This window comes from Diceros bicornis, chromosome 40 (assembly GCF_020826845.1).
Source record: "Diceros bicornis minor isolate mBicDic1 chromosome 40, mDicBic1.mat.cur, whole genome shotgun sequence".
In the NCBI taxonomy this organism is placed as follows: domain Eukaryota; kingdom Metazoa; phylum Chordata; class Mammalia; order Perissodactyla; family Rhinocerotidae; genus Diceros; species Diceros bicornis.
In genome coordinates, this window is record NC_080779.1 from 4510210 (window position 1) to 4522382 (window position 12173).

General features: G+C 47.1%; 1 protein-coding gene across 1 annotated transcript in view; it reads right to left on the reverse strand.

Annotated features, from left to right (window-relative positions):
- Positions 1–12173, reverse strand: part of SH3RF3 (SH3 domain containing ring finger 3) — a 388315-nt gene that overhangs the window by 150424 nt on the left and 225718 nt on the right. The window contains 1 exon segment of the mRNA XM_058534325.1: positions 3137–3412. Coding sequence (XP_058390308.1) covers positions 3137–3412 — 276 coding nt within the window.

The following is a 12173-nucleotide window of genomic DNA, read 5'->3' on the forward strand; positions in this document are numbered from 1 at the left end:
CAATGAACGGGGTCAGAGGCATGTGCAAGGAAAATCTCAGGCAAGCAGTGGGGGCAACAGCAAATACAAACTGAGCAGAAAGAGAGTCAGGATGAGTCGCCCACGTCCTTTGGAGGCTGTGCTGGGAGACGTTTAGAGGCGAGAGACGTAGACAGAATGGGTGCATAGTAGGGCTGTGCCCTGATCCAGGTAGGAGGGCGGAAGCCGGTGTGGTGAAAAGGTCATGTGAACATGGCAGGGGTCACAGCACTGTTTTCATTGGGAATCACACCCAGGGGACTCTAACCCTCCACATTAACCCACAGGATTCAAGAAAAGCAAGTCCTTGGAAAACATGCCAAGATACAGCACCTCCCACCAGGCCTCCTGTGGGAACAGCCACCACGTCCCACTGCAGGAGACCCCCGGCCCTCTCACAGCTGGCGCTCTGGCCCCTCAATCTCAACTCAAATGCCACCTCCCCAGAGAGCCCTTGTGAGGACACCCTCTTCCAGGGATGCTCGCTCACCCCAGGGACCTCACGGTACCCCCACCGACGTAATTCAAAGTAAAAACAGTGCCAACCACAGCAGGAGTCTAAGGAAGCCTAGCAGAGCGCCGCGTTTCCCACAGGGACTTGCTTTCTTGTTTCTTTTGATATATCAAATCACTGAATGTTTTGGAACGCTTACTAAATGTCCAGTCTGCCTCCTGGGTGACCAGCATAGCTCATTATTCCCTGAAACTGTCTTTTGAAGCCTTATTTCTTGACTGGCTGCTCCTGTCTCTCCCACTAGGTTCAGGCTGCAGTAGGGCGCCAATCCGTCTGTGTCCTGAGACACAGCACCGTTCCCAGCAGAGGCGGGGCCCCATACATTTTGTTGATAAGTAGACCAAGCCCTTCTGTCCTCTTGTCCAGTGGGCTCTGGTCTTCACCCTGGAGTCAAGTGTCCTAGAGCAGAGCAGGTTAGGTGAAGGCAAGAAGAGCCCGCCTTGGCTCACGCCAGGAGAGGCTGGAGGCTGGAGGCTGGAGGGCTCTGTCTTCCACAGTGAGCTCTCCTGGCTCTGAGAGCCTCCTCTGATGAAATTCTGTGAAGGAGGGCCTCATGTCTGTCCCTAAGCTGAGCTCAAAGGAGCCTGGAGCCATAACGGGATCTGTCTCCTTAGCAAGGGCCTGACCAGACTCCCAGAGGTTGTTGGAGTCCCTGCTCTTGGTCACAAGTGACAGCACAGAGCACGACGGGCCCCCTGGGGGTTCTCCTCTCAGGGCAGGATCTCCAGAGTCCACTGGGCAGAGAAGTGAGCAAAGTGGGGGTTCTGTGTGCCTGACACTACCCTCTGGGCAGCCTGCCCCTCTGCCCTTGCACTGAGAGAGAGATGGAGGAAAAGGGAGGGGATAGAGAGGGAGGAGAGAGAGAGAGGGAAAGAGAGAGAGAGGGGGAGAGAGAGAGAGAGATGCAGGGAGAGAGATGGAGGGAGAAAGAGAGAGACGGAGGGAGAGAGATGCAGGAAGAGAGAGAGGGAGGGAGGGAGAGAGAGGGAGGGACATGAAGGGAGAAAGAGAGAGAGGGAGGGAGAGATGAAGGGAGAAAGAGAGAGAGAGACGGAGGGAGAAAGAGAGAGAGGGAGGGAGAGAGATGCAGGAAAAAAGAGAGAGAGATGGAGGGAGAAAGAGAGAGAGAGAGAGATGGAAGGAGAGAGAGAGGGAAAGGAAGAAGGAAAGAGAAAAAGGGGGAGAGAGAGATGGAGGGAGACAGAGAGAGAGGGAAAGGGAAAGGGAGAGAGAGGGAAAAGGAGAGAGAGAGGAAGAGAGAAAGAGAGGGAGGCCTGGATGTGGGCTTCCTGGGAAGCTGCATCAGCCAGATGACAATCAGAATTAGCATCAGAACACCTTGACGAAAGGAAGGAAGCAAGAGTTGGATCCCTGAATGAAAAATAGATTATTCACTGTCAGGCTGAACAATGGAACAAGACATTAATAGCAGCTGTGCACAGGAGATGCCAATTTTGCTCAAATATGGTGTGCATGGTACTGCAGCAGCCCTCCAGAGAGCTCAGCACCACAGCCAAGTTCTGCACTGAGCAGAAGAGAGTGAGTGGGTGAGAGGAGAGGGAGACAGGGAAACAGGGAGAGAGGGAAAGAGGGAGGGAGGGAGGGAGAGAGGAAGAGGGGTGGAGGGAGCAGAGGAGAGACAGGAGGATGAGGACGGAGAGCCAACCAGCAGCCTTGGGTAAGGGACTCGGCCTCTGAGCTGTGGTTCCCACATCAGGAAGAGGAGCTCCAAGGACTTCCCTGGGACCCTTGGTGGTTGTGAAGACACAGCACGAGCGTGTTGGTAAAGCACCTGGCACAGATAATTAACTCATGAGTGGTAAGTGCTTTGACTGCCGTCAGGCAGACAGCAACGCTTCAGGGGTTCCACGTGGACTCATGGTCCCAGAGCCCAGAGGAGAGTGTGAGGATGAAGCCCAGGAAGGAGCGATGCCCAAAGACACAAATGGAGCTCGCTGGTCGTGGTCAGAAAGGACCATCACGGCCTGAGGGCCATCACCTCTGTTCTCTGGATGTTTGACAACCTCTGATGCCCGGGACAGCCGGAAACCAGGCCCCTGGCATTTCACTCGGTTCCCCTAGGACAAAGCCACCGGAAAATACCATTTAGCTCATCACCAAGCGGGTCCCTCTCGGAGAGACTGACCTGGCCTCTTCAAATGCCCTCAGCACCAGTGTCTGCCTCTCTCTGGAGCACCTTGTATGCTGGAGGACCAGGCTGTGACACGCTGGTTTTGGGGCCGCCTCCCTCTTCCCCATGAGCAGCTCTCCCCATGAGCCCTCTCCTAGGGCCTGGGAGTCCTGGAAAGACTCCATGCCTTCGCACCTGAGTCCCGCTTAGATGCCAGAACTGACTCAGGTCACAGAGGCTCCCGCTCTGGCACCCAGGAGCGCCCTGTCCGCTCTGGGGAGCTGGGTCAGGCTGTGTGTTGTCTCATTCCACCAGACAAGCTCAGGAGGTGGAAACAACCCCTCTCTGCACTTGGGAGGCGCAGCGAGTGCCGATGTCAGGTAGGAGGCAGGGTTCGAACCCGCAGGAAGATGCGGGTGCGTGCTCTGCCCCAGGCTTCTGGCAGGGAACTGCATGGGAGGACGGCCCCTTACCTTGGTGAAGGTCAGACAGTCCTTGTCCTGGTCTCTGTCCTTCATCTCAAAGTCATAGAGCGCTTTGCCCTGGGGCAGGGCCTGTGGCCAGGGCCGCACGCACTGGATGTAGCTGGCGGGCAGGAAGCCGCGCGCCCCCTGCAACTCCCCGTGGTACCAGTGCTCGTCCACCCTGCGCCGCAGGAGGATGACATCGCCCTTGTTGAACTTGAGGTCCCCAGGCTCTTTCCCCTCGTAACTGTAGAGGGCTTTGCCATAGGGGAGCTGGGAAAGAGTCTGAAAGAAAACAAAACACCAGTTACTCAGGGGGCCCTTCCCACGGCCCGGTCGGATGCGCCCAGTGGCCTGCACCAGGGCCCATGTCTGCAGGCACGTCCAGAATGCCCCAGAGTGGGAAGTATTTCACAGGAACAGGCACCTTGTCAGTGGGACATGTGAGCCCTGCCTGGACAAGAGGGTCGCCACAATGATAATTCTCTCTCAAACAGCGCAGGTGAGGGGGGCCAGGCTCTGTCCAGGGCCTTCCACAAGGTCTAACTCACTCTGCACTGAGTAGGACTCTGAAGCAGGAGCTAAATTATCTTCACTTACAGGTGAGGAAACTGAGACACAGAGACAGAAGGTCACTGGCCCAAAGCCCCACACCTGTAAAGGTAGGGCAGAATGCCCACCCAGGTGGTCTGGCTCTGGAATGTTCTCACCCACTACTCAGTGCTGAATTGTCCTCCGTTGGGTGATATTTCCGGCTTCCAGATTTCCAGCAATTAGTATCCAACAAAAATTGTCCTTACTTTGTCTCTGAACCTTCACAGCAACTCAGAACACGCGTCATGGCTGAGGAGACAGACCCGCACCGACCTTGCTGTGCCCTTCCCACTCAGTGAGCTCACGACCTGTGGAATATGCCTACAATGTCCACCCAGATGGACAGCCTTGCTGTGGAAGCTGGAGGCCACCCCCAGGACTTTGGTCCCCAGTGCAATAGAGGTTGTAACAAGTGGTTCCCAGCTGTCAACGACCCCCCAACCATGACACATAGCTTTTGATGCATACGGCAGTCTGGTCCAGAAGTACAATTTCAAGAGCATAAAACAGTATCCTCTTAACATCATGGGATATTCCTGTCATCCTGTCAAAGATTAGCCAACCCATCCAAAAGCAATCTGCTGTCTCTGGCCTCCACTAGAGACCAGCTCTGAAACCCAAGCAGAATTCTTGGTGATCTTCTGCTCTTCAGCAATAAGGAGTCTGTTGAACCACAATGAAACTTGACCTAACACCATCGTCCACTTCCTGGGGTCCTCTAACTTAACTGGGCCTGTTTCATAAAGACCAGGGACCGCCTGGGTTTCTCTTCCTCTTCTTACCAGTGGCCAAGACCAGCTCAACGGAGTAAGCTTTGTCAAAGGCCAAGTCTATGCCAGAGGAAAACCAAACAAACAACAACCATTGTCCCTGTGTCAACACCCAACAATTTCCCTAACGAAAGCCTCATTTTCTCACCAGGGCTGCCTATGCCAAGGATTTCTTTAGTATTCGAATCAATCAATAGAGGCACAAAAGCCTGAAGCGGTAGTGCACCGAAAAACTCTTTGTAGAGGACTTAACAGCATGTTGGCAACTCAATCACTCTGCATTTATGTTTCAGCAATGTCACATGACAGCAGTTAAGAGGGAACCTGCTGGCCAAGTGACAAACAGCCACCACCAACCAATTAAATAGTAACACCAGAGGATTTGCCTTACAAAACTCGATGAGGAAAAAAATCAGTTTGCTTCCAATAATGTTCACCCTGGCTAGCTTTGTACTGCAAGCACAATAGACTGTCACAGGCCGGATTTTAGGGAGCTGAGGTGGAGGGGTAATTTGCAATACAAGGACTGCGATCAGAAAAGAATGGAAGAGGCTGCTGGCTGTGGGCCACCAGAAGAATTCCACTGCCACACAAGGGCTGGTCAGCCGCTGGCCCAGGGTTCTCAATCAGGGACAATTTTGTCCCCAAGGGCACATCTGGCAATGTCTGAAGACATTTTTCATTGTCACAACTGGGAGGTGGGAAGCTATTAGAATTTAATGAGTAGAAACCAGGGATCCTACAATGCCCAGGACGGCACCAATACCAAGGATGACCCCGCTTGGAATGTCCACAGTGCCAGGGGTCAGAAACCTGTCCAGCCAGTTAGGTTAAATTTACAAAAAGACAGAATAGCTTCCTTGTTCTCTTTGAACTTAGTCTATCACAACTTCCTAAGTGAAATACAACATTTATTTTTGTGGAGGGAGAATTTTCACTGTTGGCCACATGGGGAAGCTGAAACGTGTGGAGGTAACAGGTGTTACAGGGCCAGTGAAAAAAGAACTTACTGTTTAATAAATGGCAAGCAATAGGATATATTGGAGCATATGAGGAAGCCATCTGGTGTAAAACTAATTCGGCCTGACCTTGTTTTTCCAAAAGGGCCTGTGGCCTTTGAACATGCATTGTGTATCTGCTTTACTATGTCCCAAAAAGAAGAGTAAATGCCTTTAAGATAAGAATGCAACTTTCTCCACATTGGAATTTCATTAAGGATAAGCATTTCTCCCTAGGCTAGGATTTAATTGCTGCGCTCATCCTGTGACCACCCAGCTGGAGACAACAGACCTGACACCAGCCATGCCCATCGAGACAGCAGACCTGCTCCCCACTGTGTCCATCAATAGCTATTCTGGCAGGGCAATCTGGCAGGGCGATCTTGTGGCTATTATAAAAGGGACATTGCAATCATATGTGATACATGCTCTTTGACGGTATATAACCACTCTGTACAGCCCACTTCTTTGGTGCCCTTCCTTCCTTAGGGAAGAAAGGCCCCAGGCTATGGTCCTCAAAAGTTGGCTCATAATAAACTTACCCCAGTTTTGATTTATAGATTGATTATGGATTCTTTACGTCAACACTGTTACACTTGAAAACTGGCCTCAACTCAGTGACCAAAGGAAACATCACTCGTCAAACAGGCTCCGTTTCCTTCCATTCCACACTAAGGGGCAGCGCTCACAGACTCTGAGGCTGTGTGGTAACTTTTGCTACTACCGATGACAACGGAGAGCAAGACTCAATAGATCTGCACTTTTGTTTTGATAAATAAATAGAAAGTGATAGGACATACTGGAGTATATGAGGAAGCCATTTGGTTTAAAACTAATTCAGCCTGACCTTGTCTTTCCAAAAGGGCCCGATGTGGCCTTGTACGTCTGCTTTAAATATTTACTATGTCCCAAAGACAAGAATGATGCCCTTAAAGATAGGGATATAATTTCCCCCATATTGGCAATTCCTTAAGGATAAGCATTGATACCGGCTCAAGACAAGGTTGACATAAGGGAAGCCATATTGTAGAAAAGAAAAACTCTATTGTAACTTTGAATGACCTCTGACAGACTAACCCAGCTGGATATGCACCCTCCAGGAGATCCAACTGCTCTGTAGATTTTATGAACCCTGCTTGTGCATGTACCTCCCAGCTGCGATAAGATGATAACTTTGTTCTTTTGAGCTCCTTAGGAATGTGATGACCCCTGAGCTGAGTCTATGCTGATAGCCATCATCAGTGAAAACTGAAAGATCTGGTGTGACACTCCCAGTCTGTAACAGCAGAGGGTCAACATTCCTAACCCCCTCCCCTATAACCCAATGGCCTATATATAACTGCTGTAAGATTTTGTGCCCCATTAAGGTGGATCTGTCAGACATTAGTCGGCCATCTTCCCCCTTGCTAGCAAATAAATAAAATTAGAAATGAAAGAGGAGAAATCACAACGGATACCACAGAAATACAAAGGATTATAAGAGAATACTATGAAAAACTATATGCCAACAAATTGGACAATCTAGAAGAAATAGATAAATTCTTAGACTCATACAACCTCCCAAAACTGAATCAAGAAGAAATAGAGAACCTGAATAGACCAATCACAAGTAAAGAGATTGAAACAATAATCAAAAACATCCCAAAAAATAAAAGTCCAGGAGCAGATGGATTCTCCGGAGAATTTTACCAAACATTCAAAGAAGATTTAATACCTATCCTTCTCAAACTATTCCAAAAAATACAGGAAGATGGAACACTTCCTAACACACTCTACGAGGCCAACATCACCCTGATACCAAAGCCAGACAAGGACAATACAAAGAAGGAAAATTACAGGCCAATATCCCTGATGAACGTAGATGCAAAAATCCTCAACAAAATATTGGCAAACCAAATACAGCAATACATTAGAAAGATCATCAAGTAGGATTTATACCAGGGACACAGGGAAGGTTTAACATCCGCAAATCAATCAATGTGATACACTACATTAACAAAATGAGGAATAAAAACCACATGATCATCTCAATAGGTGCAGAGAAAGCATTTGACAAGATCCAACATCCATTTACGATAAAAACTCTCAACAAAATGGGTATAGAAGGAAAGTACCTCAACACGATACAGGCCATATATGACAAACCCACAGCCAACATCACACTCAATCGGAAAAACTGAAAGCCATCCCTCTGAAAACAGGAACAAGACAAGGGTCCCCACTTTTGCCACTATTATTCAACATAGTGCTGGAAGTTCTGGCCAGAGCAATTAGGCAAGAAAAAGGAATAAAAGGAATGCAAATAGGCAATGAAGAAGTGAAACTCTCGCTGTTTGCAGATGACATGATTTTATATATAGAAAACCCTAAAGAATCCATCTGAAAACTATTAGAAATAATCAACAACTACAGCCAAGTGGCAGTGTACAAAATCAACTTACAGAAATCAGTTGCATTTCTATATACCAACAATGAACTAACAGAAAGAGAACTCAAGAATACAATCCCATTTACAATCACAACAAAAAGAATAAAATATCTAGGAATAAATTTAACCAAGGAGGTGAAAGACCTACACAATGAAAACTATAAGACATTATTGAAAGAAATTGGTGATGACATACAGAAATGGAAAGATATCCCATGCACATGGATTGGAAGAATAAACATAGTTAAAATGTTCATACTACCTAAAGAAATCTACAGATTCAATGCAATCCCAATCAGAATCCCAAGGACATTCTTCATGGAAATAGAACAAAGAATCCTAAAATTCATTTGGGGCAACAAAAGACCCCGAATAGCTAAAGCAATCCTGAAAAAAGAACAAGGCTGGAGGCATCACAATCCCTGACTTCAAAACATACTACAAAGCGATTGTAATCAAAACAGCATGGTACTGAAACAAAACCAGACACACAGATCAATGGAACAGAATTGAAACCCCAGAAATAAAACCTCATTTCTATGGGCAGCTAATCTTCGACAAAGGAGCAAAGAACATACAATGGAGAAAGGAAAGTCTCTTCAATAAATGGTGCTGGGAAAACTGGACAGTCACTTGCAACAGAATGAAAGCAGACCATCTTCTTTCGCCATGCACAAAAATTAACTCAAAATGGATCAAAGACCTGAAGGTGAGACCGGAAACTATAAAACTCCTGGAAGAAAATGTAGGCAGTACACTATTCGTCATTGGTCCTTAAGGGGTCTTCTAGAATTCCATGTCTACTCGGACAAGGGAAACAACAGAAAAAATAAACAACTGGGACTTCATCAGACTAAAGAGCTTCTGCAAGGCAAAGGAAACCAGGATCAAAATGAAAAGACAACCCACCAGCTGGAAGAAAATATTTGCAAACCATATATCTGACAAGGGGTTAATCGCCATAATATATAAAGAACTTACACATCTGAACAAGAAAAAAACAAATAACCTGACCAAAAAATGGGCAGAGGATATGAACAGACATTTTTCCAAGGAAGATATACACATGGCCAATAGGCACATGAAAAGATGTTCAACATCACTAATCATCAGGGAAATGCAAATCAAAACTATACTAAGATATCACCTTACACCCGTGAGAATGACTATAATCACTAAGACAAAAGTAACAAATGTTGGAGAGGACGTGGAGAAAAGGGAACCCTCATCCACTGCTGGTGGGAATGCAAACTGGTGCAGCCTCTATGGAAAACAGTATGGAGATTCCTTAAAAAATTAAAAATAGAAATACCTTATGATCCAGCTATCCCACTTCTGAGTATTTATCCAAAGACCTTAAAATCAACAATCCAAAGAGGCTTATGCACCCCTATGTTCATTGCATCATTATTTACTATAGCCAAGATGTGGAAGCAACCCAAGTGTCCATCAACAGATGATTGGATAAAGAAGATGTGGTATATATTCACAATGGAATACTACTCAGCCATAAAAAAAAGACAGAATCGTCCCATTTGCAACAACATGGATGGACTTGGAGGGGATCATGTTAAGTGAAATAAGCGAGACAGAGAAAGACAAACACTGTATGACTCTCTCATATGTGGAATATAAACTAACACACGGACAGAGCGAATAGTTTGGTGGTTACCAGGGGGAAGGAAGTTAGGGGGTGGGCACAAAGGGTGAAGGGGCACATTTATATGGTGACTGGCAAATAATAATGTACAACTGGAATCTCACAATGTTATAAAATGTGATAAACTATTATGACATCATTAAAAAAAAAAAGAAAGAAAGAAAAAAAAATGTGCCTGTACCTAAAATTGTCTAATATCTCATCAGGATAGTGGGTTAGAGGCCCCACTGGTGAGATCCGGTTGCTGGGTTAAAGTCCCAAGGTTAGGATTGTGGGAGACAATATAAAGGCTACAGCCACTGGGGCACTCAAAAGGATCGGGTTAGAGTCCAGAGCTCTGGGGTAGGGCCTCAGAGTATTGGATTTCTGTATCTGTTCATGTTTGTCTATGTTTGACTATGTTATTTGTTAAAATTGCCTCCTTGGGGACTGAGTTTCTCAGTGACTGTAACAAACTGCCTTTTAGACTAATCTTATGAGTGTCTTCTGACTCCCAAGAAAAGAGGCACTGTTCCCTCTGGTCCTTCGGGACGTTCCCAGGTGACTGGGACTTTACCAAGGTGTCGGGGTGTCTGCCAGTGACACGCAACGGCCTCATAGGGACCCCTCCTGAAGAACATATCTTACTGGGCCCTCATTGTTCGTGGTGAGGCAATCGGCAGCGGCAGCTCCTCCGGGGCTTAAATCACCTGAACTTTGTGGGTGCTGGGACACCTAAGAGAAAGAGCCGACCCCTTGATTATTCTTGGGGGAGCTGCTCCCACTAGCTCACTATCAGACCTTGTTTGTTGCGGCCACCTTGATAAAAGTGAGATAACTGTAAATGGCTGGCAAGATAACCCAGGATAATTTAAAATTACAGTGGCCATTTTGGGCTCTTTGAGCCTCCAAACCAAGGAACAAGGAAAAATCTTTAAAGAGTCAAGGGCTCCACCTTTTGACCGAAAGTTTCCAGAAGCTGTAAATGTTTACAGAGAACAGCAGAATCTTACCAAGCTTGTTCTGTGTCCTGAGGGCTTGGCCTGATAATCGTCAGCTTGTGGGGGATGGGGTCCCAAAATATGGTCAGACGAGAATATGGTTGCATCTCATTTTGTGGTCAGAGATGGTTGGACAAAAATGCGGGCTGCACTCCTGTTTGTGTCTAAGAGTCCTACCAAACTGCCATCAGCCTCAGGGGAATTACACTGGCCATTAGAAGAAAGCCTTGGTCAGCCTTCATTGTAAGGGTCTTGATTTGGGGGATGCTTGAAATTTTCGCAATCTGATTCTAGCTGCAGCATAAACACACTTTTGACCAGCAATGTCTAAATTCTGAAACAATGGGAAACACTAATTTGATCCCTACCTGAAACCCCTTAGGCTGCATTCTCCTGAATTGGGTGACTTGCAGCTACAGGTAAGCAGTAGGAGCTACTGAGTACTCATTGGTTTACTGATCCTTACTCCCAGAGACAGTAACTATTTCTGTTTTTTGTGTCATTTGTCATAAAGGAAAACCCTTAGAGCAAGAGGCAGGCAGCTCCACAAGCCTGTTGTCTGGGCGGGCCGCAGTAGACTTTGCCGCAGGGCCCGCCTGTGGAGCATGCGCATAGGGTGGAAGCTGTTGCTAACAGGGCATCGTGGAAGCCAAAAGAGCAGCAATATTGGTGGGAGCGGGTCGAGCAGTTAACAGCCACTAGGGTGCTCGCCATCTCCAGCAGTCTCCTGTGAAAGGATAAGTTGGTCACTGAACAGGGTAGCTGACACAGGTCCCCCGCCAATTTCAAGAAAATGTCTGTGCAATAACGAGGCACTCTGTAAAGCACACACAGTCTCCTACCCCGCAGCACTGCCCCCCTAGGTATTAGTCTGGCTCTGAGAGAACCAAGGCATAGCTAAAGCTGTTAACGTGCATATAAGATGAGGGATTTTCCCCCCTTTTTGTCTTATTCTATGTCTTGAGAGCTTGGCTTTGTGAGCTCTTTAGTCATGAGGGGTCCCAGTCCATCGGGGGCCTGTGTCATCTTAATCTTTGTTGTTTGTTAGCGCACTACCACCTGTGCAGCGGAAGCCTTTGCCTTCTTGGGCTATTTTTTTGTGAGTGAACTTTCTGGATCTTGTGAGGGCTGCTCCTTTTGCACTCTCCTTTGGGGACGCCTCTTTCATCCATAGTTAAGCCGTAAATGCTTGCAGATATTGGGGCATTAAAAACTGACAAGGCAAATATCCCTAAGAAACTCCATCTTGGAGAAAACTTGAGTGGTTTCTCTGCGCCTTTGTGATGTAATTGGAGAGGCAGATCAACCAATAATGTCATTTCAGCTGCAACCCAATTTCTGAGAAGTTAAGAGCAACTGTCCTTTAAAAACAATCCTGTAAGACTGGAGAAGCAGCGCTAGAGGCAGTTCAGAGTCCACCCAGTTCCTTTATATCAAAAAGGACTATCACCTCGCCTCTCTGAGAACTGTTATCTGGCCCATCACTAATTCCTAGGACTGAAGGAAAAAAAAAGTAAAAAGGCCAAAAAAAAAGGCCATAGGAGTGCACCTGGCCAAAAATCTAGCATCTCGAGTGTCTTCTCCACAAATATTAGTAAAAAGGCTTAAACCAAAAA